This window comes from the organism of the source record quoted next, unplaced genomic scaffold (assembly GCF_019419815.1).
Source record: "Pyrus x bretschneideri cultivar Hongxiangsu unplaced genomic scaffold, Pyrus_bretschneideri_v1 Contig21, whole genome shotgun sequence".
Taxonomy (NCBI): Eukaryota; Viridiplantae; Streptophyta; class Magnoliopsida; order Rosales; family Rosaceae; genus Pyrus; species Pyrus x bretschneideri.
The window spans coordinates 7,057,806-7,083,060 of NW_025999513.1; the positions used below are offsets into that span (position 1 = coordinate 7,057,806).

At 40.2% G+C, this 25,255-nt stretch overlaps 6 protein-coding genes and 1 pseudogene across 6 annotated transcripts; 2 read left to right on the top strand and 5 right to left on the bottom strand.

Moving 5' to 3' along the window:
* The first annotated feature begins 1,705 nt into the window (after positions 1-1,705).
* Positions 1,706-4,782, top strand: LOC103950319 (pyruvate dehydrogenase (acetyl-transferring) kinase, mitochondrial-like). The gene is made up of 6 exons (XM_009361511.3): positions 1,706-1,999; positions 2,690-2,939; positions 3,035-3,215; positions 3,399-3,546; positions 3,652-3,865; positions 4,501-4,782. The coding sequence occupies exons 1-6, from the start codon at positions 1,751-1,753 to the stop codon at positions 4,557-4,559; spliced, it is 1,101 nt and encodes a 366-aa protein (XP_009359786.2). The 5' UTR covers positions 1,706-1,750; the 3' UTR covers positions 4,560-4,782.
* Positions 4,783-4,949: 167 nt separating this feature from the next.
* On the bottom strand, positions 4,950-7,635 carry LOC103950318 (annotated as a pseudogene).
* Positions 7,636-7,782: 147 nt separating this feature from the next.
* Positions 7,783-12,264, bottom strand: LOC103959089. The gene is made up of 7 exons (XM_009371432.3): positions 12,008-12,264; positions 9,855-11,354; positions 9,080-9,766; positions 8,918-9,001; positions 8,737-8,812; positions 8,299-8,615; positions 7,783-8,166 (listed from the first exon to the last, which is right to left on the bottom strand). The coding sequence occupies exons 2-7, from the start codon at positions 11,163-11,165 to the stop codon at positions 7,921-7,923; spliced, it is 2,721 nt and encodes a 906-aa protein (XP_009369707.2). The 5' UTR covers positions 11,166-11,354; positions 12,008-12,264; the 3' UTR covers positions 7,783-7,920.
* Positions 12,265-13,404: 1,140 nt separating this feature from the next.
* LOC103959088 (pentatricopeptide repeat-containing protein At5g66520-like) lies at positions 13,405-15,541 on the bottom strand. The gene has a single exon (XM_009371431.3). It carries the CDS (start codon positions 15,447-15,449, stop codon positions 13,566-13,568), a length of 1,884 nt encoding a protein of 627 aa, XP_009369706.2. The 5' UTR covers positions 15,450-15,541; the 3' UTR covers positions 13,405-13,565.
* A 1,190-nt stretch (positions 15,542-16,731) lies between these two features.
* On the top strand, positions 16,732-18,767 carry LOC103950325 (pectinesterase-like). Its single transcript, XM_009361517.3, has 2 exons — positions 16,732-17,740; positions 17,862-18,767. The coding sequence occupies exons 1-2, from the start codon at positions 16,732-16,734 to the stop codon at positions 18,554-18,556; spliced, it is 1,704 nt and encodes a 567-aa protein (XP_009359792.2). The 3' UTR covers positions 18,557-18,767.
* Positions 18,768-20,599: 1,832 nt separating this feature from the next.
* On the bottom strand, positions 20,600-21,322 carry LOC103959086. The gene has a single exon (XM_009371429.3). It carries the CDS (start codon positions 21,320-21,322, stop codon positions 20,600-20,602), a length of 723 nt encoding a protein of 240 aa, XP_009369704.2.
* Positions 21,323-21,838: 516 nt separating this feature from the next.
* Positions 21,839-24,622, bottom strand: LOC103950323 (50S ribosomal protein L3-2, mitochondrial). Its single transcript, XM_009361514.3, has 5 exons — positions 24,221-24,622; positions 23,394-23,603; positions 23,094-23,198; positions 22,575-22,688; positions 21,839-22,269 (listed from the first exon to the last, which is right to left on the bottom strand). The coding sequence occupies exons 1-5, from the start codon at positions 24,599-24,601 to the stop codon at positions 22,096-22,098; spliced, it is 984 nt and encodes a 327-aa protein (XP_009359789.2). The 5' UTR covers positions 24,602-24,622; the 3' UTR covers positions 21,839-22,095.
* Positions 24,623-25,255: the final 633 nt, after the last annotated feature.

The window sequence follows — 25,255 nt, forward strand, 5'->3', positions numbered from 1 at the left end:
TTGGTGAGAATCATGGGGATCATTAAATCTTGTTTATTCATCGTATATCATACGGTCTATTTTTATCAAGTATTGTTTATATTTATTTTTAAATAAAAATATTTAAAATGATTGCTGACCGGACGATATACAATGAACGAACACGATTCAAGGATCCTCGAAATCCTCACAAAGAGGATCTTACGAGAGTCCGGACTCCACCAAAAGTATAAGCAGAGAATCCTATTCACGAGGAATGTTAAAGAGACTTTAAAAAAAAAAAAAAAAAAAAAAAAAAAAACTCTTCATAAACTCTCTACCACTTCATGTTTTTTGTATAATATTTTATAATGTTGGTAAAAAAATTAACTGTGATATGATAAAAAATCTAAAAAATCTCATTTTAAGAGAATTCCCTACACATTTCTGTTTTAAAGTTGAATAACTCTCCTACTTGTTTGAGTGAGCCGTGGCCCCTGGTACAAATATAAGAGGACCTGGTACAAATACAAGAGGACCATTGGACCCCCCCCACCCCCACAGACCCACTCACAGCCCTGTACTTTTTCCACCCAATCCATTCAGCCCCAATGAATGGCTCAAAAATATTTGGGTGCCAGAGAGTGTCTATGTATTTTAACAGTTAGATATTATTTTTTTTAATATTTTTAAATAAAGATTTAACAGTTAAAATAAATAGAGTATGGAGTCTTTTCCAAAAAAGTCCCATGAAGGAATTTATCACAAACCCAAATGATGAAACACCGAAACTTCACATGTAAGATAAGCAATTTCTCGACGTACTAATTAGTCATGTGTAATATTATTCAACTAAAATCATACATGAAATTTTCTTTTAATATTCCATAGAAATATAACGTATCGGTTTTTATCATCTTATTCTTTATGTGAAAGGAATACTATAGCTTTCCCTGATACTTTAAAGTTTTATATGAAGATGTATAACATGAGGAGAATCTTCGAGCTAAACTGGAGGGAAAAAAATTAATAAATATACTTAACTTGTAAGTGGCGTATTGATTGGGTGGTTAGAACCTTCAACTTATTGCTTTTCAAATTTATACCGTCCATTTTATTAATGTAACTTACAATCGTAATATCGTTTATGGTATAAAAAAAGTAGCACAACTAAACTTCACAAGACAAGAAAAAAGACTCGAAGAAGATATAGAATTGGAGACAACATTGTGAGAAATTTTTCAATATGATCAGTACACATAATGATACATCACGTGTTACTATATAAATATTAAAACACGTGATGTACCACTCATGTTTCGATTACAAAAAAATTTCTCCTGCATGCCCACCGTCACAGAGTTGGGATGAGGGCTCGAATCCACGTGTCAAAAAACCCGCATGCCAGTCCAAAATCCGGCTGGACCTCACAGGCTTGCAGCCTCACCAGCACCCGTAGATACCAAAAAACCAAGAGAGAATCCAAAAACCAGGCCCCCAAAACGGAAAAAAAAAAAAAAATCTGCCCTCGATGGGGGAATCGATTCCTCTGGTTAAATTCTAACCCTAGGGTTCCAAAAATCTCAAGACAACCAACTTATCGTCTTTATAAATTCCCCATGTGTGGACTGAGCTCCTTGTAATTCACGACAAAATTTACGGGGCTTCGCTTTTGGCTGCGTGTGAAATCTTCTATGTCAGTGTCGCATTGTGAGAGTGGGAACACAGGGTTGCATGCGGGTGGTTGTGGGTCTGCAAGGTCGTACTGGCTTCTGGGCTCGGCGACGGAGCCATGGCGATTAAGAAGGCGTGCGAGTCGTTCTCAAAGAGCTTGATCGACGAGGTGCAGAGATGGGGCTGTATGAAGCAGACGGGGGTGAGCCTCAGGTACATGATGGACTTCGGGTCCCGGCCCACGCAGCGGAATTTCATAATCTCGGCGCAGTTTCTGCACAAGGAGCTCCCCATTCGGATTGCCAGGCGGGCGACTGAGCTCGAGAGCCTCCCTTACGGCTTGTCTGAGAAACCTGCCGTCTTGAAGGTGCTTTCTTTTTTTTTGTTTTTGTTAAATTATGCATTTTTTTGGCTCTTGGAATCGAATTGTGAGAAATGGGATTTGGGTTTTAGTTAGTTTGTGGAACAGAATAAAGGGTTAAAATCTGTATTAATTGTTATATTATTATTTATTTGAATGTACCATAAAAGGGTTGTGAAAAGTTGGGCTGCATATCCACTTTAAGTTAATTTTTAATTTCAATTTTATTTTTAATTTTCAGAATGTGGTTCTGGTAGCTTGGTTTAAAGTTTTAGTTCATTGCATATAGAATGTGAAGGATGGATCTTTCTGCAAATTGCTATGTGGGTTTTTGTCGAATATTCATTGACTACTTTGTTTATGAATATGTGGAGTTTTGTTCTCTGACTATGTAAGTTAAATTTTTTTTCCATTGATCAAGGTACAGTTACTTAGTGAGGACAATGTGAAAAACTTTGCTAGTAGGTCTATGCGATTTTCGAGTTGTCTGCAACATCAATATTCAGTGTAACCGCGAGCGAATTGCTTGCGGTTGATTGTTCTTGTTGCAGCCTGCTATAATATTAGTTCATCTGAGCACTTGTTTTTTAGCCTTTTAAATTTTGGACGGTGAACTATGCCGGAACTATATTTTAAATGCAAGTGTTTAAGAATCAGATATTACAAGGATGTAATTTTGCTTTATTTTGTTTTCAGGTACGGGACTGGTATTTGGATTCCTTCCGTGATCTTAGAACCTTTCCTGATATCAAGGATGCTAAAGATGAGAAGGATTTTACACAAATGATTAAGGCGATTAAGGTGAGACACAACAATGTTGTCCCGATGATGGCTTTGGGTGTTCAGCAGTTGAAGAAAGAGAAGATTCTACATGACGGTCTTGATGAGATTCACCAATTTTTGGATCGCTTCTACTTGTCAAGAATTGGGATTCGCATGCTTATTGGTCAGATTGCCTTCTTACTGTGATTTTTTTAGCTGGCCGGCTTTGCAAGTTATGTCACTTTTCTTTCAGCGGGTTCTAACATCTCTAAAACTCAGGCCAGCATGTTGAGTTGCACAATCCTAATCCCCCTCCTCATTGCGTGGGTTATATCGATACAAAGACATCTCCCATGGAGGTAGCACAAAATGCCACTGAGGATGCCCGCTCAATCTGCCTACGTGAGTATGGCAGCGCACCTAATGTTACTATCTATGGGGATCCCGATTTTACATTCCCGTAAGTATATTTTGTTCTCACTCAATTGGGTCTGCTTCTAATTGAATCGGTTTTACGTTTCCACAAGTATATTGTTCTTTATACTATCCTGATATCTATGTGACTCTTTACTTTGAACCCAATAGTGGTGGCTAGTGATATATTATTATCAGACAAAAAAAGTCCTGTTTGTTTTCATAACAGGTATGTTCCAACACACTTGCATACTATGGTCTTTGAGTTGGTTAAGAACTCCTTACGTGCTGTCCAAGAGCGTTTCATGGACTCCGATAAAGTTGCACCTCCTGTTAGAATAATAGTGGCTGATGGAATTGAGGATGTCACTATCAAGGTATTATTTTGTTTGATTCAGAGAATTTCATTTGTTTATTAAACCAATTTCTGTGAAATGCTTGTCAATGAAGTGCTTATCAAATTGGTACGGCTGACTTAATAGGTCTCGGATGAGGGGGGTGGCATACCAAGAAGTGGTCTCCCCAAGATTTTTACGTATCTTTACAGCACTGCCCGTAACCCTTTGGATGAGCATTCAGATCTGTCGGACGCTGATGCAGTTACAATGGCTGGATATGGATATGGGCTTCCTATTAGCCGCTTGTATGCTATGTACTTTGGAGGGGATTTACAAATGATCTCTATGGAAGGATATGGTAAGTTGTCTGAGTTCTCGTACATGTTCCATTTAGTTACACACAATATGTGGGGCGTCGCAACCACAGTCATACTGTTTGTTGCACCTTTGTTTCTTCGTATGAGTTATGAAAAAGGGGTATATTCTGACAATAGCCTTAAGCTATTGTAATTAAACACAATACTTGTCCATGTCAATGCCTAGTCATCAGCACGTTTCACGCACCGAAAATTGTACAAGTGATCCACATTGTTGCATTCAGAATATTACACATTATTAGCAAGGCTTTACAATCGAAGTCTTACAATTTGTTTGCAAGGGCTAAAGACCGTCGATGTCATTAGTTCATCATCTTATTGTTTTCACTTACCTCGTTAGAGTCGGCTGTCTTTGTCTTTTTGCCTCATTTGCACTGCGCTTCATCCACATTTTCCAAGCCCGTTGTGTTTAGAATACTTGTACATGATTGTGGAGGACTTTCCCTTCTGAGAGTCGAAGGGTTAGTTCTTATACACTTCGATTACACCATATTCTATAATTTCAAATTTTAACTGAAAAAACACGTGCATCTTGATCTCTCTTTAACATCACCTGTCATTTTCTTTCACTTCATCCGCCGATATCTTCTCACGTATAGCCGTCATGTATGTACAGGGACCGACGCGTATCTGCATCTGTCTCGCTTGGGAGATTCTCAGGAGCCATTGCCATGATGTGATCTTGTGTTTCAACGTTGATGACTACGATACAGTTGAATTCTTAAATTAATTCTGGGAGTGTTGCAAGTAAAAGGTGCCATGTATACACGTTTATTGTCAAATTGCTGTCATTTTTTTTATATTTTTTCTAATAGAAGTTGGCAGTCATTCTTCTGTATCTTCTGTGTGGTCTTGCCTCACCAGGTCGGAAAATGATAAACACACAACCTTTTTAGCATCTCGTATACCCCTATCTGATTTTGTTTATAGTTTTTGATTGATTTATTCAATCCGACATTTATTACTTCATTTCATGTAAGTAAACATGTCGTGAAAAGCAACGCACCCGCCACCAAAGGAGACAAATAAGTTGAAGCAAAAATCAAAAGGAAACCAGAAGCCTCCTTAAGCAAATGACCATGGCCGCTACCGCATGCTGGTGGAAATCATATCCAGAGGCTACAGGGCTACAAATCATCAATAATACCTTTCTTTGATTGTCTGTATAACAGAAACCAATCTCTCTCCAGCGTTTCAAAAATTTGGTAAACGACGTGAAGTGAAGAAGTGAAGATATATCAGTGCCTTCTTTGCTTTGCACGCTGATACGACCCTTTCCCTTTTATCTTCCATTTTTCATTTCCACCGGGCTGGTTTTTCTCTTCTATCTCGCGAACCTTCCGCTTTCTGTAAGGTGGACCGAGGAAATAAGTAAGGGCATGATAGGAATAAAACTCGTGAAAGTAAGCATAAGTAATCATTTTTCGCACACAAACAAAAGGTTTTCTTCACTAATTGTATTTCTTTCATTTTAACTTATCCTCAGATCTTTAAAGTGACAAACAAAATTTCAAAACATTTTGTCAAGATTCCTTGTACTGTTCCATCACGGTCTTCCACTAGGCATGACCGTGCCATGATCGTCCATGAACTGCCTTTTTTCAGAAAAAAATATAAGTTTTAACTTTTTCGGATGCCAAAAGAATCATCCTTAAACATATGGTTTCAGAATTTGGAAAACAGTAGATGTCTCTGGCTGTCTTATTACCTGTAGTTCCCAAGGTTACGATCAGAAAGCACTTCCTCTGCAAGGGATACCTTCCTTTCCTTCTTTGTCAGTCTGCTCGAGAAGAAATCTAATGGGGACTCTATCACTGTCCCTACCTGATAAACAACCAAAAGGCAGATAACCTCGTCAAATATACTAATACATCCTATGAATGGCTTCTTGTAATGTTATTGTGGTACCATATTCTAACCTGGAAATACTTGTTCGGTTGTGCATCCCCCTTTTTGTAATGTCTCTTTGGATCCATAACATTCCTTAACTGCAATTAGAAAATTGAATCAGCCAACTATACTTCCTTTTAACAACAACGAAAGCATAAGATTACACCAAAAGATAAACGAAACAATAAAACGCAGAAGTTATAGTTATAGTAATCCTTGCAAATGGATAAACCCTATATCAATAAGCCAGCAAAATGGTGCATGATCAGGCATACATCCCACTAGGTTCAAATAAATGTCAATTGATACGCTTTAGAATGGTAATGGTCTGAATGATACAGGAATCATGGAAGCATGCAAAATTACTGAATGTCGGAAGGGGTTCCAGATTCCAAAGAATTACCATCTTGTTTAATGTTTCGACGAACATATGGTTTCCAGATGGACAAGAAAAACAACTTACTATTGAATGTGCTAGCATCTAGATGGTTCATTTTCGTTAAAACCAATTTGACAAGGACTCGGAATCATACCAAAGTAAGTGTACCATCAAATGTAAACTTCCAAGTGAGATTCGCTTTTATTACATTCTCTATACTAGAGATTGGAGTTGAAAGACTGTCCCGTGTTTATTACTTCCAAGGTTGATGCAAAAACATGGTAACAACAACTATAACCACAAAAACTTCTAAAAACACAGATTACTATGAGTAAAATCCATACCGAGGCAAGAGCAAAACCGAGAAAACAAGGAATGCACATGACTACAACATTGTGCCAATGAAAGATAACAGAAACACAAGTTGCCATACCTTGAGTAATTGGAGATCTTTCTGCAACTCCGGGGTCATGGTTGGTGCAGACATGTCAAACCTAAATCAGAAAACACATTACCAAACACCGAAAACAATATAGTTTCAATCGACGGCCAATTATATAGGGGACTCTAACAAAACCCAAGACTAAAGGGAAACATAGTGAATTGAGCTGATGACATACTAGCTTGTTCCAGCAGTGTCTTTGATCTGCTTCTTGGCCAGTTTGTTCCGCTTTATAGGGTCATTCGGCGGAACGAAGATGCCATCGACAAGCTGCGTGCTGGGTTTCCAAAGCGGATTGGCTTCGGGGCGAGGTTTGGAGCCAGACCCACCTCCATTTTTTAAAGTAGATGAAAAAGCCGGCAACTTTGGCTCCCACCAGAGCCCAATCGCCGCCTTGGTTTCCGCCATTCCAGAACGCAATTTACGGAATCGAAACTCGAAACAGCACCTATGGAAATTACACCCATAAGCTAATAGCATAAAGCAGCTTTAATTCCTCGAAAATTTTTGAGAAGAGAAGAAGATAACGTACTGGCGGTGGGTAGCTGCGTTGCTTCACCGACAAGGGAGAGCTTGGCGGCTGAGAAGGGAGGGAGACTGAAAAACCAGGCTTCGTGAGGATGCAGCGTCGGAGAGAGAGGAAGAGTTGAGAAGGGAGAGAGAGAGTTGAGTGATCAGTCAAACGGGTCGGCCCAGACTAAATGCAGCAACCCAACAGGGCAGTGAAAGGCTATTTCCAATTAGAGGAATGCTATACAGGCCAATGTGTGTTTCAATTAAATGACGTGAAAATTAATGGTTAAATTATTTGATTAGTGTGCTTATTTTTTATTTGTGACAAATCATTTAATTTGTAAATTTGGTCTATAATATTAGTCTACTTAGAATTATCTTTCCAATTATGCCCTTTGCGTGTAGGGATATTAAATGTGTTTTTTATTTTTCACAATGGATTGTTTTCATGTCGAGTTATTTTTACTCACCAAGTACTGCTATTGCTCACTACCCTAATTTTTAGGTTTGACACTTTATTAAAATAATGTAAGGGAGTGGGGAGTTTCAAACCCGAGACGCATAAGTGGAAATACGGCATCCTACCACTAGGATTTTGGCGTTGATAAGGCTTTGGAATTCTGATGAAAAAAGCGGTTGAATGAGCAACATTACAGGAAAAAGGCTGAAGAATATTGCACGTAAGGACGCCCTGTTTTACTTCAATAAGATAAGTAACTTGCGGAACAAGTAAGCTGGAATATAATCACACAGCTAAGGCAGAGCTTCCTCACCACCATTACTTTTTGCGTTAGCTGAAGGTCCACATCTTGCTAATCACTCATGTCAATATGGAAAAAGTTCACATCGCCATCCGCCTCCTCCTCCTCCTCCTCCTCCTCCTCCTCATCATCATCATCGGTGGCAACACCAGCATTGGCTGGATTGACATCTCCATCGGCCAAGGTTACCAGCTCAATGGATCCATTCCTCGTCTCTCCATTTGCCATTCCACATTTGTAATCAACAAGATCATTCTCGTATTCATCAACCTGTTCGATTTCGTTGTAAAGGACCTCCTAACAGAGAAAAGATAAAGAATTTGATTTCAGACAAAATGTAATTTCCTGTTACTTAATGAACAAGCTTCCAGAGTCATTTGCACATAACTAAACCACTGTGCCGAATAACAGAATCTAAGCTTGAAATACCTCATTTTCTAGCAAGTCATTTTCCGCAGCATCTACAATCCAGTCATCTAGCAACCGATCTATCACCACATTGTCGAGGGAGATTGAATTTTCCGGCCTTCTTCGTAATTGCTGTTCTCTAAGACGCAAATTGTAATGAACATAGATGAGCTCTTTTAATCTTTTTTGAGCTAAACGATTACTTCTTAGACTGTACAATTGATCGTATGTACTCCAGTTATGCTCACACCCAAAAGAAGAGCATGTCTGACTCAATATACGCACAGCTATACGCTGCAGCTCTAAGCAACTTATCCCATGTTGCTGCCACCATGCAGCTAATAGGAAACAAGAAAAGGAGAAATGTATCAGCAAGTGGAATAATGCCCAGAGATTCAACACATGGGAATGCATATACCAGAACTCTAAAACGTGTAGCATGACAGTCTAATGCTATACCTGGATCAAGCTCTGTTCTTGTACTGATTGCCAATTCGGTTCCAAAATCAGCTTTAGCAGAATTGTAATCAGAAATCTGAGGTGTTGGGATACAGAATGGGAGAATACAATAAGACGTCATCTCAAGATATAAAACCATTCAGCATCCAAATAATCCATTCCAGTAAGAAAAAACTATTACCTGCATAGATGCAGAAATCCTATTTGAATGGTCTGGCTCCAGCCGAACAATGCATTCGTTAAGTCCACGCATCACCTCAGTGTGCTACACAAATTACCATCTGGATTAGGAAAGAACTTAACATCATGAATAAAAAACACAAACAACCATTGTTTCTCTTACCGCCATAAAATCAGGTTGATATCTGTATGATGGATTTAAGTAGTAAGCAGCTACATATACGGGGTGGTAGAACAGCGAGTTCCAATGACTTTCTATAACGCTCCAAAATGGTTCATACTTACGGACCTTATTACCATGAATGGCTTTTATTGCAATCTTTGCCCTGCACATGTCATTGTATATAGATGACATTGGCAAGCAGTCACCACTCTCAACCTTTTGAAGAATTTGCATTATCGGGTTCACTGAATTCCTAACAAACTGTAACTTCTTCCAAAATGCAGCATTTAAGACGATATTTTCCACCTGTTTTCCCTCAAATGATTTGGAGCACTGTGATGAAATCCATTTGTTTGATTGAAACATTCTTTTAAGACCAGTCTTGTGGTCCAACAAGCTTTGTAAGGTAGCAAAGCTAGAAGCAAACCGGGTAATAGATGGTCTCAAAAGTTCCTTCCCCTGTGTAAAATCACTCTTCATAAAATTTAACAACCAAACATGGTTGTAAATGAGCTTCGTAACTTTTTGGCCTGTCTCCATGCACTCCGCTACACTTCTTATCCTCAAAAAATCTTCAAGCATTTGATCGATACAGCTGGTGGCACATGGGGTCCAGAATAAATTCTTTCTCTTCTCCTCAAGCATCTTTCCAGCAGCTTTATAACTAGGAGTATTTGGAGTGATTACCTGGGGATTAGACGCAAAACAAAGTTAGTAGCTAGCGGATCACAGTTTGAGATGAGCAACTACATAAGAAACAAATAAAATCAAATACCTGAACTACATTTTCCTCCCCCATCTCTTCAACGACTTTGTCCAGCAACACAAACAAATTCAAAGCATCTTCAACTATTTCAGTGGCATCAACTGAAGAAACAAAGTACACACCATTTGGACCGGAAGCCAAAAAGTTTATCAATATTCTACCCTCTGTGTCTCTCCAACTGTCAGCCATGATAGAACAGCCAGTGGTTGCCCAAGATGCCTTATACTCAGCCAGGTAGTTTCTAATGGTTGCAATTTCCTCTTGTAGAAACCGACCAGATATTAATTGACTTGGAGGTGCTACCAAACCCTGCCCATATTGGCCAACCAATTCCAGCATCTTATGAAAGTATAAGGAGTCTGCTGCTTGTTGAGGAACTCCTGCATGGTAAAAGAATTTGCAAATTCCAGAAATAACTTCCTTGTGGGAAATTTTATTTGACATTGTTCTGACCCTTCCTTGCTTGTAAGATTGTGGTGGCAAACTCTTAGAAGCTGTCACGAACAGGGAATCGAGCCTTGATCTTTTAAATAATGGTTCAGAACCAATACTGGGCAGCGACAAGAATGTATTTCTCACATTTTGGCCCAATCTCCTATCACCATCGATCAATCTTTCCTGGTTCATATGTGGCAGAACAGCTTCCATTTGGTCATCGTCTTGGTCTTCATTATCTGACAGAGGATCAAAATTTGACGTGTCCTTGGAATCTGGTTGTCTCTGTCTCCTTCCAGTACGATGCCATTTCATATTCTCTTTTATTTTAACATAGACATTGTCAGGAGCATGTTTACAAGGTGCTACTTCTCCAGGAATTCTAGCTAAATGTTGTTTAAACCGATTGATACCACCACTAACTATTTTCTCGCAATAATTGCATTTCACCTTTTTCTTTTTCTCATCCTGAGCAACGCCGTGTTCCCACCCAGGGTCAACATACCCTAACGATCGAAGAGGAGTCAATTTCATAGATAAATTCCTCTCACCCACCAATTGTTTTCCTTTGCTTCTATAGCCAACATGCACATCTTCTTCATCATTAGATTGAAAATTCAAATATGCTTGGCCAATATCATCGGAAAGCCTAGGTTTCTTATGAGAACGACTTCCTTCCATATTTGTTTTCATACTCGAGTATACATCGTCCGGAGCTTTATCACAATAAGTAACTTCTCCAGAAACTCGGGCTAAATGTTGCTTCAATCTGTATATTCCACCACTAACTATTTTTCCACAGTAATTGCATTTAACCTTTTTCTTCCTCTCATCTTGAGCAACACCATGGTCCCATCCAGGGTCAACAAGCCCACAGGAGCGCATTGTAGCTACCAATTCAATCCATTTAAGAATTTATTCAAGAAACTACCCTTATCTGATTCACTCACTGTATTCTCGACACTAACACAAGTCAACATCTTTGATCATGCGATGTTGTATGGTCCAATGACACTCGTAAAAGAGGATGTTGGTGTTTACCACAGTGAGAGTCAAGCAAAAGTAAATAGGAACCTGCAGCAGATGTATGAAAAATAAAGTTATATACTCGTTGATTAGTTTAACGGCAACATATAGGTCAATAAGAAAGCATAGCTGTCACGACTCTGAAACGTGCTTGCTACATCAGTACAACATCAGAAATAAACTTGTTACTAATGGAACTCTTGACCTAGCAATCAAAAGAATTTGGGGTTTTACAAACGTATAACAGGTGGTATTAAAATTTCACTCAACTGTTCAAATGAAAACTTCAACAGAATAAGTTCCAAAAAAAAGCTTCTGAAGCAACCAATCCAACACTTAATGTAAATTTGTTTTTTTTTTTTTAGCATTTGAAGCAGCAGAACAATACTTGGAACAACAAAAAACCTCAACAACTGTAGCAATTTATCAGGGTTCAGAAAGCAAAACATTGTACATAGGTAGCAAGCTGAGACCAAACCAGAATCATCATAAAACAAAAACCACATAAAAAGTTACCAACTTTGTTACAAATTTACAATAAATCAGCACCTACAAATACAGCTTAAATTTTCTAACACCAAAAATTCAAGGTTTCAATTTCTAACAGATTAATATGAAAAGGGGATAATCTGATTTCATAAACCAGGAAAATATAATACGCATTTCTCTGAAAAGTAAAATCTTGCTCAAATTTTGCGTACCTGAGTCAGAAATTTCGACAAATCTGGAAGCTTTTGGATTTGGGGATGATTGATACGTAAGAAAGAGGGGAAAGTTGAGGGAAAGCTAGGGTTTCTGAGGGCCGGATTGGTGGGAAAAATTAAAAATTGGGGGGAAGGAGGAAGAACGATCCGGGATCGTTCGGAATCGTGAGTCGCGAGTGGAATAGGTTCGACTCGATTGCTCGACCCGCCGATTTTTAGGGTTTCTGTTCTTTATGGTAAACATATTAATTCTGTATTTTATGTTTCACTATTTAATACAAATAATTGATTTGAGAAAAAAGAAAAAGAAAAAAAGATCAAATAATTGATAGCTTTTATTTTCTTTTAAAATTTTAAAAGTTCAATAAGTGAGTGTTGAGTTTGACTCAGTGAGTGCATAATTATTCGCTCAATCGTGGCTAAAGGTCTTTTGCGGCAGTTAATTGTCCTTTTGCTTAATCAGGTTTTATAATGACACGTTGTGTGCTTTAACATTCAAATCCAATTTGTACGTTAATTGCAAATAAAATTTGTGTGCTAAAAAACAGAAAATTTGATTAAACTAATGAGACAATTACGTGGGAAATTTATTTGATTTTATGATACGTTTGGAGTGGAGGATTCATGAATTTTTTTTGGGTTGCTGCAAGGGCGCCAGAGGGATTAAGGAATGAAGTTAAGATAGAGAAATTTAAATGAAATGGAGGAATAAACCAAAAATGGTTGTTGGTATAGGGAAGTAAAAGAGATTTGCAGTTATGCACCACCCTACCTTGCCGAGCTGTTAAATAAACAAAATTTCGTTTGGGAGGGGGATTTTTCGAGATATGTGGGCAGCTCTTACCGTGAATGGGTCTACCCTTGTGTTTACTTAATAAGAATAAACAGGCCATGAATCGAGGAAACCATAAATGGAAGAGGAAAAATTGTACGTGGGATCATAATCTATCAAATTCACCAAGAGCTTTACTAAGAGAGGGCATTTCATATAATTCAAATCTAAATGCACAAATTGCCTTAAAAGTTGATAACATATACAATAAAATAAAATCTGCAATTTATACGGGGTATGTGTGTATCAGTCCCCTTCTGTTGAGAGATTCCTGTAAGTTTATTTAAGAGATCTTTTGTAGGACCTACTATACACCGTATTTTAACGATTCAACTGTTCATCTATTATGTATTCTTTCAAAGATCACATCTACCAAAAAACACTTAAGTTCAAAATCATTGGACCGTTGGATTAAATAGTAGTCATAATAGTTTTTCTTTAAAAACCATATAAGTCTATTTTCTTCATTACAATTGGATGTCTATAATAATTTTGGATTTGTCTAATTTCTTTTGCAAAGTTGATCTACGAATAATGTTCTAGAATATGAACGGTTTCGATCGTTGAAAAATGTTACGGAATATGCACCACACTGTCACCAGTGTGTATGTATATGTATATTCTATCAGTATATCAGTAAGAAGAACATTATGTAGGTTGTGATATAATCTTTCCTCAAGTAAGTTGTGATGTATTTTCTTGAGAACCAGATAGCATTCCCACTTACCAGTAATCTTTACAAGAACATTCTCCCCCTTTAAAATGGTGGAAGCGATTTCTATCCCTCACGATTATTTCACGGTCGAAAACCTTCGAGATTAGCTTGCTTGCCTGGTGGCAGTCTTTGCAGACTCGTAAATTCTTCGATATACGAAGAGTTTCCCTGGGTTTTGTCTTCAACAGGCCAAATGCAATTGCAAGTTTCTCACTGTGATAGTATAAAGGGTTCTCCCTTTCCTCCTCGTCGAGATCATGCAACACTCCCTCTGTGTCCGGAACATATCCTGCAGATCTTATACATTTCAACATTTCATCCACTTTCAAGTATATCTCTTTTGTCTGAGGATGAGACCCTCCGCCGGCAATGAATTCACTGACAGTGCCTTCCAATTCAATCATGGAAAATCCAGGAACCTTCTTCACTCCTCTGTCATTCATCAACCTCCTCACATTGGCAACGTCGTCCCATCTGCCCGCTTTTGCGTATAGATTGGCTAACAACACATAGCGCCCGCTATTTTCTGGTTCCAGTTCGATTACCCTCCTCCCTATTTCGTCTCCCAGTTCAACATTTCCATGGATCTTACAAGCTCCGAGGAGAGCACCCAAGACACCTACATCGGGGCTCCTAGGCATCTCGTTTATTAGCTTTCTTGCTTCCTCCAGCCTCCCGGCTCTTCCAAGAAGATCAACCATGCAGCCAAAATGCTCTGTTCTGGGCTCAATACCGTGGACTTCAACCATGCTGCGGAAGTACTGCTGCCCCTTTTCTACTAACCCCGAGTGAGCACATGCACTAAGAACATTAACAAAAGTAATGTTGTCGGGAGCTACCATGTCCCTTTGCATCTGCTCGAAAAGCTCAATGGCTGCCTCACCTTTCCCGTGCATTGCTAGCCCTCCAATCATGCAATTCCATGAAGAAATCCCTTTACGGGGCAAACCATTGAAAACTTCAAAAGCCTTCTCCAGGCAGCCACATTTGCAATACATGTCAATGATCGTTGTTGCAAGTTTCGAGTCCAATTCAATCCCACTTTTCTCAATATATCCATGTATCCACTTCCCTTGTTCTAGAGCACCTAAACCTGTACAAGCTGATAACATACTAGCCGCCATGAACTTATCCAATTCTACGTTTTCCACGCGCATTCTTTGAAACAAAGCAAACGCCTCATGAAAACGACCACTCTGGACATAAGAGGAAATCATTGCATTCCAAGATACAGAATTCTTCTCGGGCATCAACTTGAACATTTCAAAAGCCTCATCGACAAAGCCCCACTGGGAGTACCCAGTAATCAAAGTCGTCCAAGACACGACATCCACCCGGGGCATCTTGTCAAACACCCTTCTAGCTTCCTCTAAAGACTGAAACTTCACATACATGTGAATCAAATTGTTCTGACAAAACCCATCATCTCCAAACCCGAGTTTAATGACATGGGCATGGACTTGTTTCCCTTCTGCAACAGCACCATCAGCGCAACAAGCTCGTACAACAGACGGAAACGTGAACCTATTTGGAGTCACAAAGTCCTGCAACATCTGCGAGTACAAAACAATGCAATCTCTCGGCAATTGGCACTGCAAGTAACCTCTCATTACGGTGTTGTAAATAAATGCGTCCGGTTGAGGCATTGCGTCGAACACCTGGAGGGCATAACCCAAATCGCCATTTTTGGAGAGGGCGCAGAACTTGATGACCCGGCCCATAGCGTCGTTGTCGGTGGCGAGGCCGAGCCTGATGACTTGGGAGTGCAACTGCTTGAGCTCCGCCATGGTAGAGCATGATTCCAGGCCGCGTAACGGTGAAATGTGGGTCCTGGGCGAACTTAGGGAGGGTGGGGTGGGCCCGGTGGGTTGAAGGACTTGCAGCGAAGTCATTTGTATGTGGAGTGTGTGAGTTCTAGCTCGTCGGCACCTTGTACTTTGTGTGTGCGCATCAGAGATTCAGAGATAAGATATTGCGGGGCCCAGAAATATTTTTCTTTTTCTACATAAAATTAGTCACAAGTACGACTAACAATATAACTAGAAAAAAAAAATACAATTAATAATTTAACTCAATAGTATTGGAAGAGAATCTTCTCCGAGTCTACTTTGCAGGGATCCTAGCGATCCTTATATTTTAACTGTTTATCGTATATTGTATGGTCAGTTTTTGTCAGGTACTATTTGTGTTTAATTTTAAATAAAAATAATCAAATAATTTTTTACCGTACAATACACGATGAATAATTAAAATGTGAGTATTTCCACAATTTGAATCCGGATATAATCCAATTCCATTAGTCTTATCATTTGTAAAAAAGAATTAGCTACAAGTAGACATAATACTCATGAGCATTATTTTCTATTTATAGGAGGTAATTTCAATAAAAAGAATTCTAATTTATTATAACACGACATATATATTTCTTTGACTAACCAACCTAAATCACACTTATATAAAACGAATAATTATATTAGCATGCCAAGAATTTTGTTTTTTGAGTATAACGATATATTTTACATTAAGGGGAGGAGAATTCAGCTAAGTCATACAATGACAACCTATTTAGGAATTGTTAATTTTGGAACTGTTTGAAAAACTTCGAAGACAAGAAAAAAGGGCAAAGATGTTTGGTAGGGTTAAACAGTCCTCACAACAAATGGAGACTACATGTGATCAGATGAGATCAAAATATATAGGATCCTATATTTTTTGAAAAATACTCTACAAATAACGTGATCAGTGCACCCATGCAAGTGTTTCTCCCGAGGAAGTTTCAACTTCTAAAAGTCTCGCATACGTAGATTTTGACTTGGAGGTCAACTAATACTGGATATATATCTACCTCTAAATATATGGTGCATGCTATATTAAAGGGGGAGTAAGATAGTGATCTCATTTTTGTATTTTTTGATATCTCATGAAGATTGACGTCCTCCAACAAAGCAGGAACTCCTTCCGGACCAACTAATTTAACTGCCTCTTAACCACCATCCCATATCATGAGAATTCTTGTCCTGAGGCCTTAAAAGTCACCCCCTAAATTTGGGCACTCCACAATGCATGCACATATAAGAGCTCCATCTCCATGCTTTCAAAGCTTCATCTTCTCCATCCCCATCACCCAAATTTTGATCTTTTCTCGTCGAAAATCGCGTGTCATAAACCCAATCTATGGAGAAGAGAGGAAAGCTGGTGGTAGGAGGAGTTTCCATCATCCTTATCGTCGGCGTAGTGATCGGACTTGTAGCTGTTGTTTGCACAAAAAAGAGTAACAAGGACCAACTTTCCACAAGTTCTAAGGCCGTTGCTGCTATTTGTGATCCTACGGATTACAAAGAGGCGTGCATCGACAGCCTTGGATCCGTCGCGAAAAATGATAGCGCTACGCCCAAAGACCTCATCCAGGCCGCCATTGATTCCACAATTAAAACCATGAAGTCTGCGATAGAGAACTCTAGCAGCATTGCCAAATCCTTTAAAGCGATCAACTCGACGGGTAAAATGGCGATGGACGATTGCAAGGACTTGTTGGAATCGGCAATTGCCGATCTCCAAGCCTCTTTTTCGTTCGTTGGGGATAGCAACATGCACACAATGCACGACAGAGAGGAAGAGCTGCGGAATTGGTTCAGTGCGGTGATATCGTTCCAACAATCGTGCCTCGACGGCATTCCTCAGGAGGAGCTCCAAAAGCTCATGAAAGATAGCCTTCTCAACGCCACGCAGCTGACCAGCAATGCCTTGGCAATTGCCTCATCAATTGCACAAATCTTAGAGAACTTCAACATCACATTGAACAAAGACTTAAGGCCAACGAGCAGCTCGCGGAGACTTCTCGAGCAAGAAAACGACGGGCATGACCAGTACCCTAGTTGGTTTCCAGCCGCGGACAGACGGTTGTTGGCAAAACAAGACAATGGAGGGGTTAAACCTAATGCCGTAGTGGCGAAGGACGGGAGTGGACAGTTTAAGACTATTGGTGCTGCCCTTGCTGCATATCCAAAGGGGCTTCAAGGAAGATATATCATATATGTGAAGGCTGGGGTTTACAATGAGTATGTTACTGTCACCAAAAATCAGATCAATGTGTTCATGTACGGAGACGGACCCCGGAACACAATGGTCACAGGAAGTAAAAGCTTTGCCGATGGCATCACCACTCAGAACACCGCCACATTCGGTGAGTCATCTGTTAGATATTATCGCTACTACTAGGGTTACCAAATGTGCTCACTAAATAACGCGACATATGTACTTACGATAGAGAAAGGCTTGTAATAATTTTTTTAATGTAATCACAGCTGCAATTGGAAACGGATTTCTAGCAAAGGGGATGGGATTTCAGAACACGGCAGGCGCCCAGAAGCATCAGGCTGTGGCACTGCGAGTCCAGTCGGAGATGTCAGCCTTCTTCAACTGCAGAATGGACGCCTACCAAGACACGTTGTACGCGCAAACACATCGCCAATTCTATCGAAACTGTGTCATTTCTGGCACAGTTGACTTCATCTTTGGTGACTCGCCAACGCTGATCCAAAATTCTTTGATCATAGTGAGGAAGCCTATGGACAACCAAAAGAACACAGTGACGGCTCAGGGAAGAGAGGACAGGAGGGAAAACACCGCCATTGTCATCCAGAACTGCAGAATAGTCCCTGAGGAGGTTCTGTTCCCATTAAGGTTCAAGATTCCATCATACTTAGGCAGGCCATGGAAGACGTATGCAAGGACGGTGATCATGGAGTCGGAGCTCGGAGACTTCATACAACCAGCAGGGTGGCTACCCTGGAGTGGCAACTTTGCACTCGATACTCTATATTACGCAGAGTATGGGAATCGGGGTCCAGGGGCTGCGACCAACCAAAGGGTGCGATGGAAGGGATATCATGTGATTAACAGAAATGACGCTCTCCAGTTCACCGCCGGTCCATTTCTATTGGCGGATCGGTGGTTGAAAACCAGCGGCATACCGTACTTTGCCGGTTTGAAAACCTAGCTCTCTCACGAGATCTCACTTCAAACTAACATCTGTTTGATTTAAATTGATGGAAGGATGGCGCTGTTGATTGTCACCCCACCTAGTGATAACAGGTAGCAGAAAAGAAGCCCTTTTGTCTCTGCATTTTTTTTCTTCGCATTTTACTGTATGTATTTGAACAGTTTTTTTATTAACTTTTGTATAGAATTTAATCTCACAGTAAAATCCCCTCTTACAGTTTTCTTCCCCACTCTTAAGAAATTTCATGATCCTTTTCAATTGCTATAGGCAGAGTACATTGTGTTTTTTTAGTACAACGATTTATTTTACACTAAGAGGAGGGGGAGTTCGGCTAAGTCACACAATTAGCGACCTAAGTTGATATCGAATTTGCCATTCACGAGATTCGAATTTAAGCCTCTCACTTACAAGTGAAGAGGAATACTATCAGACCAGAGTACATTGTGTTTGTTTCCCTTTCTTTCTATCTTTTGGTGAAAAGAAAGCCAAAAGGGAAGAGAGATTTTCACTCTTACCTTGGAAGCGAAAAAGATTTACCTACCGGTACATCACCGCGGCATCTAGGACAAATACAGCTATGTCTTGTGCTTGAAAAAGACTTGCCTACACCACTGGTACGTCACCGTGAGTTGCTTTTTTGTTTGAGTCAAAGTATTTTATGTTAAATTTTTATAGTAAGAGAAAGACAAAATAAGAGAATGTCAGAAGAGATAATGGAAAGGGATGGAAAGAAGAGGAGAGAGAACCCTAGTCCGTTCAAGAAACGAAAAATGTGGTGTGAAAGTACAAGCATTTCAGTAAAAAATGATTGCCCCTTATTTTGTATGTCATCAAACCCCACCAAAATTAAAAGCCGGCCGCATTCATGGGCATCTTTTCTCGTTTCTTTTTCTTCTCAAAATATTGGCATGAAGAAATGCATTTCCTTTCCCCGACCGAAAATTTATGCAAGTAAACTTGACATCTCAACAAAAAAACCATTTTCTTTTTCGATTTCTTGTACCGTTGTTTTGGTGGTGCCGTGAAGGCCGAATACACGAAACAGAAAAGTGATCGGAAGATGAGCACGGTATTCCGAGGAGCAGATGACAGAGGAACATACAATACGATGGATACTGGGGAAGAAAATAGTTTATAGCACAACAAATACGAGAGAAGGTTAAATAAACTTGAATTTCGGACAATCAGATGCGTAAAAACGACCATTAGGTCAAGTCAACGAGGAACGACACTGAATTACAAGGTAATTTTGCGCTTTTACAAGACAAATGGGTTTTGTTTTTGAGCTTCATGCAAGCACCAACAAAATGAAGAAGAAAAAATAAAAGAATTTTTCGATATCAAAACGACTCTGAAGAATCAATTCAAACCATGGCAGAATTACTCTGAAAACAACCCGACGTCCTAAAACAACCTGATGTCTTTCGGGAAATCACACACCATGTCAAATGACACTCGTAACGAACAGCTTGGCTAGACAAAACATTAGAAAGAAAGCAGCAAAACCGGCAAGGATGTAAGGAACAAGAAAAGGACACATTTTTAGCCAGTGAATTTGATGAAACACCGGTTCTGAAGTCCTAAGAAACATGTCAACTTTCTAGCATCTCCTTAAAAAGCGTCGAAAATCCGGACACAATACATTAGCACACAGCAAGCAAGGTCATCACACAAATTGGAGTGGATAAAGCTTAATGAACCACAAAATTTCGCTTTTGAAATTGGAAAAATGCAATTTCTGAGCATGAAAAGGAGGAACAGTGTAGATACAGAGAGGCACAGAGAACCGTCACCACATCGAAATTCAGCTACACAAAACTGTATGGAAAAGTAAATATGAGTACACAACCACAATCTGATCTACAATGTCTCCCTAAAAGTTCCCAGGCCGCCGTGCATAAATTACGAAAAAGAACCAACTGCAACTAACAGAGAGACTCACAGGTTGACAGAGGCTGTGTAGCAGCTCAAGCGGAAGCCGAAGAGCTGAAAGGAAACCCAGGAACTCATCAAGCTCAAAATCCTTCCTTTGATTCGAGATCATTCTTCCATGGCGTCAACATTACCCATTTTTAATCGATCACCAACCAACCCATTACTTCCCTCAGCCTTAACAATCTTGGGCGCCGCTGGAATTCCATCAGAACTCTCTAATTTCGGCTTCCCGTTGAGGCTCTCAGGCCCCGAAACAACATCTCCGGCCTTCGAATCCTGCTGCTTCTGCTTGTTAACCAGAGAACTGAGTTTCTCCAATGCCTCCCTCGCCTTCTTCTTCGCCAACACGGCCTCCCTGACGCGGCGCTCGGAGTCGGTCCTGGCCAAGACGGCGGCTTTCGCCATTGAAGCCGCCGCAATTTTGGCGGCGGCGACGAGGGCCTTGGCGTTGGCCTTGTCGATGAGACATGCCGTTTTGGCGTCGTTGGCATCGTTTTGGGGGCGATTGAGGGTGAAGAAGAGGTAGCCCTGTGGGCAGCTATGGCACTCGAAGCCATGGAAGGAGGAATTAGCGACGAGGACGCAGGCGGGGTGAGAAACGGAAGGGCACTTGACGCACATGACCCGGTCACGTGCCGGAAGGGGTTGGTCGAAGTAGTCGAGACAGAGAGGGCAGTAGAGGCCTCGGTAGTTTTGGAGGACGCAGTTGGTGCAGAGCCTCTGAAACGCCCCTTTGTGGTGGATGTAGTGGAGGAACCACCGTTCGGAGGAGCCGCAGACGCCGCAGAGTCGCCTCTCAAGTTCGGGTTCGTCTCGCCTCATTGCCATTGGACTCGCATTTGCGGGTGGGGGATTGGATTGGACTGGATTTTTGGTTAACGGTAACCCTAGGGTTAGAGGAAGAGGAAGAGGGGGTGGATTTTAGGGTTTTCTGGGGGTGCGAATTAGGGTTTGGTGGTGAGGAGATTGTTCATAGTCGAGTGTTTGACAAGTCTACGAGCGTTTGACGCTTGACGGTTTGCGTTTGAATTGAAAGCAAATTTTGGCAAAACGCCAAAAAGCCGAACTCCTTTCTGTTTTCCTCTCTTTCTTTAAAGCCCACAGCAAAATCAATTTTTCCGATTTTGGACTCGATCGCAATCACATTGACTAGAGCGAATGTAATCAGTTGCACACTTGAGTTTCACTAATTTTCACGCAATATAAATTAATTTAAAGTAGAATATCGCTCAACCAAGCTACCACTTTGAACGAGCAATGTATAAGTCCGACAATGTGAAAGTGCATTCGCACTAAATGCAACACCGCCGCGTTGAATAAAAACCGATCTATAGGGGAATGGAATGCAAAATTTTCAAGTTGCCACATTTATTTGAAAACATGGTTCCAACATCAAAAACATTTGTGGGTCACTACTCAATTCTGAGGTTGAAATGAACACAATTATGGTATTACAACCTCTGCGCCTGCATATTCCTATACCAAAAATCAACTTCAAACGAAACAAATCAACGGCCTCTAATAGGTCACTATAGCAATGTAGTCGATTGGGCATAACTCAACAACCTAGTACCTTGTGCGATTTCAAGTTCAGCTACTGGTTAATCTGCCACCATGAACGGATCTACTTCTCCGAGATCAGCAACTAGTGGTTCTAACTTGGATGGATCCTCATCCTCTGAAGCAAAGTAAGTTGGAAATGGTAGCGAGGAAACATCAGGTTTCTTGTAGAAAGCATCTCTTATGAAAACAAAGTTTCCTTCAGCGCCCGGAACCTGTGAGAATAGTCAACATCTAATTGAGTAATGTGAAACCGGAATTAACAAAAGAACACACAGACTCCACAAGAGGATTAGGACCAATTACTGTATCGATTTTAAACTGTGCAGTTGCGAATGTGTATCAGCACATTTATTAAACCAGCAAATATCAACTAGCGGTTCATTATACATTTCCTCCTCAACATTCTGAACATTTCGGGAAGGTATTAAGTTCAGGAAACTATTGTCGTCACAAAACTACTGTTGAATAAGGTTCAAAACGCAAGAACTTAAGAAAAGAAATGTGTGAGGAATCATACTTGGCCTTTCACCCACATCAAATTCCTTGCAGGATCAATTTTGTAGACCCATACATTTTTCACCGTTCTCTGTTTCCCACCCATGCGCCCCGGCATTTTTCTGCCTTTAAAGACCTGTTCATACAACAAATGATTGTCACAGTTGCAATTTATAATTATTGGAAACCATATGCATTTTACAGATAGAGAGAAAATATAAACAGGTAAACCAATATATATATTACATATATAGCATGTCCACGAATAAACAAAAAGTCATGTTATTTAGACACAAAACTAACACACTTGCTGACACGTTCTCTAATATAAGGTGGGTCCCGCGTACAATGTAGGGCGCCCGTCTATTAGAAAGCGTGTTGCTTGTGTGTGCTCAAATAGAATTATGGATTAAACAAATAAGCAACAGATTATTTGACTAAATCAAGTCATCTTCATTAGAAGCAAAGAGAAAAGTTTGGTTATAGAGATCCCAAAAGCGCTTGTCAGAATAGTTTATGGAGAATTGTAAGCCATACAAACCTTTCCAGCATCATCTCTCTGACCTGTAGAACCAATACTTCGGTGTGACAGAGATGCACCATGGGATGCTGGCATACCACTAAAACCGTGCCTTTTCATTCCACCCTAGGCACAGAAAATAAAAATGATACATAATGTTTCATAACCTCACAAAAGTTTTCCTGTTATCACCATCATAAAAAAAAATTTGAGGAACACAGTTGCATAATTCGTTGATTAATCCAATTAAAGAGACTTCCATTTTTTTTTTCTTGAAACAGCATACACAACCACAGGGTGAAGATAAAGAAATTAGTTCACCTGGAAACCTTTCCCTCGCGTGATTCCTGTGACATCAACATATTGGCCTGGTACAAAATGGCGAACACCAATTTCCATACCAATAGGGAGAAGCGCATCATTTGATACAGGAAACTCGTGCAATTTCCTCTTAAGTGGAACACCCTGAGCTCGGAAATGACCCACTTCTGGCTTTGTCAAATGTTTTGCTTTCTTCTGTCCGCAACCAACCTAACTAGCACCACAACAGAATACCATCCCATAATTAAACCCGTGACCTTGGAATTTTTTCAAAAAATAATGTTACCCTCTGTTTAGCGGCCAAGAAAAATCAATGTGATCAATGTTGGACAAACCAAACAAAACCCAGATGCAAGTACCAAACTTACCCCTTGTTCAGTTCCACTTAATCTAATTAACAAATAACAGCAGGAAACAAATCACAAATGATGTTCTCACGGACTCACGGTGACAAAAAAATATCGGAACTTATCAGTTTCCCATTCATCTAAACCCCTACTAACAAGACCTTTCATGCCCAGCAAGCAACGCATATGGTTTCAACTGTAAATCGCAACTGAAGCCACCCGATACTAAGGCCAAGTTGATCTATTTAAGGTTAAATTGCCTAGTAGTCCAGCCGCAAGACAGACTTTTGCAGATATTAAACAGCAAAACGCAACTTCTATTGGTTCAATTGTATACACTGTAACGAAATTATAAACGCACTACCATATTCGTCTCTCAAAAATTCCAGAAAAAAAGTCTAAACTTCGGAAATTTCATAACCAAACAAAATCGAATCGAATTCGCGACGAACAGAGCCAAATGAAGAGAAAAAAGGTTACCTGGAGAGCAGGGAAGCCTTCCTTCTCGGGGGTCTTGACCTGAGAGACGATATTATCATCGACCCAGAGCACAGTTATCGGAACCCTAGCGCCCCATTTGTCCCAGAGGGCAGTCATCCCGCACTTGACCGCTATGAGCCCGGTCCTCTTCGAACCCGGGCTCATCGGCCCTGGCTTCGCTTCGATAACCGGTCTCCTGTCCGCGACGGCCTCCGTCGCATCCACCGTGGCCTCAGAGCTGAACCATCTGAAGAAATGGCACTGAGTGTGCGTAAACGACGTCGTAGCATTAGCGGCAGCAGTAGGAGGAGAAGCAGAAGAGGAGGGGTTGAGTGAGAGAAAGCGGAGACGGGAAATGAGGCCTCTCGATGGCGCCAACATCGCCGCCGTGAAATCTGACGAGTGTTTAATGGAGTAAAGGGTTTGATGGCATGGCGGTGTAAAACCCCGGAAGGAGGTTGCAGCGATCGCAATGGGGATTTGGCGCAGTAGGGTTTAGGACTTTAGGAAGAGAGAGAGATGATGTTTCTGCTCGGTGTTCCATCACTCTGTTAAACGGTGTCGTCTAGGTCAAAATAGAATATATATAAATTAGCAGTTATGAAAATATTTATAATGAATTCAAAATAATGATTCAGATATAATTTGAAAATAAGTTTTATTGTAAAACTTACATTGAGATTTACATTTGAAAATTAAATGTGTTTACAATTTTGATTTCTTTGGGTACAGTGTGAACTCAAAGAAATTTTTGATTGAGAAATGATGTAGAAATTAACTTGGAAGTCTTCTCCAACTGAGTCTTCTTCATATAGACTTGGAAAAGAGACTTGAATGATTGTTTGCTTTACTATGGAAGCACATGATGGATGGTGACTTGCTTTTACTATTGATGAATAGTGGTCTTGTTGGAATAATTGCTACTTTTATTGTGGAATGTGCAGATGACTGAGTAATTCCTTGCTTTGTCGGAATTACTGATGGAACTTTGTCTGAAAACTTCACATGATGACTTTGGCTTCGTACAGTGACTTT

Excerpts from the sequence above, each read along its gene's own strand:
- LOC103950325 (XM_009361517.3), top strand. The coding sequence starts at position 16,732 with ATGGAGAAGAGAGGAAAGCTGGTGGTAGGAGGAGTTTCCATCATCCTT. Across the intron at positions 17,741-17,861 it reads TCAGAACACCGCCACATTCG|CTGCAATTGGAAACGGATTT; the intron begins GTGAGTCATCTG and ends ATGTAATCACAG.
- LOC103950323 (XM_009361514.3), bottom strand. The coding sequence starts at position 24,601 with ATGTTGGCGCCATCGAGAGGCCTCATTTCCCGTCTCCGCTTTCTCTCA. Across the intron at positions 23,604-24,220 it reads AAGGCTTCCCTGCTCTCCAG|GTTGGTTGCGGACAGAAGAA; the intron begins GTAACCTTTTTT and ends GGTGCTAGTTAG. Across the intron at positions 23,199-23,393 it reads CGCGAGGGAAAGGTTTCCAG|GGTGGAATGAAAAGGCACGG; the intron begins GTGAACTAATTT and ends TTCTGTGCCTAG.
- LOC103959088 (XM_009371431.3), bottom strand. The coding sequence starts at position 15,449 with ATGACTTCGCTGCAAGTCCTTCAACCCACCGGGCCCACCCCACCCTCC.
- LOC103950319 (XM_009361511.3), top strand. The coding sequence starts at position 1,751 with ATGGCGATTAAGAAGGCGTGCGAGTCGTTCTCAAAGAGCTTGATCGAC. Across the intron at positions 2,000-2,689 it reads AGAAACCTGCCGTCTTGAAG|GTACGGGACTGGTATTTGGA; the intron begins GTGCTTTCTTTT and ends TTTTGTTTTCAG. Across the intron at positions 2,940-3,034 it reads TGGGATTCGCATGCTTATTG|GCCAGCATGTTGAGTTGCAC; the intron begins GTCAGATTGCCT and ends TCTAAAACTCAG.
- LOC103959089 (XM_009371432.3), bottom strand. The coding sequence starts at position 11,165 with ATGCGCTCCTGTGGGCTTGTTGACCCTGGATGGGACCATGGTGTTGCT. Across the intron at positions 9,767-9,854 it reads GGGAGGAAAATGTAGTTCAG|GTAATCACTCCAAATACTCC; the intron begins GTATTTGATTTT and ends TCTAATCCCCAG. Across the intron at positions 8,813-8,917 it reads GGATTTCTGCATCTATGCAG|ATTTCTGATTACAATTCTGC; the intron begins GTAATAGTTTTT and ends CCAACACCTCAG.
- LOC103959086 (XM_009371429.3), bottom strand. The coding sequence starts at position 21,322 with ATGGCAATGAGGCGAGACGAACCCGAACTTGAGAGGCGACTCTGCGGC.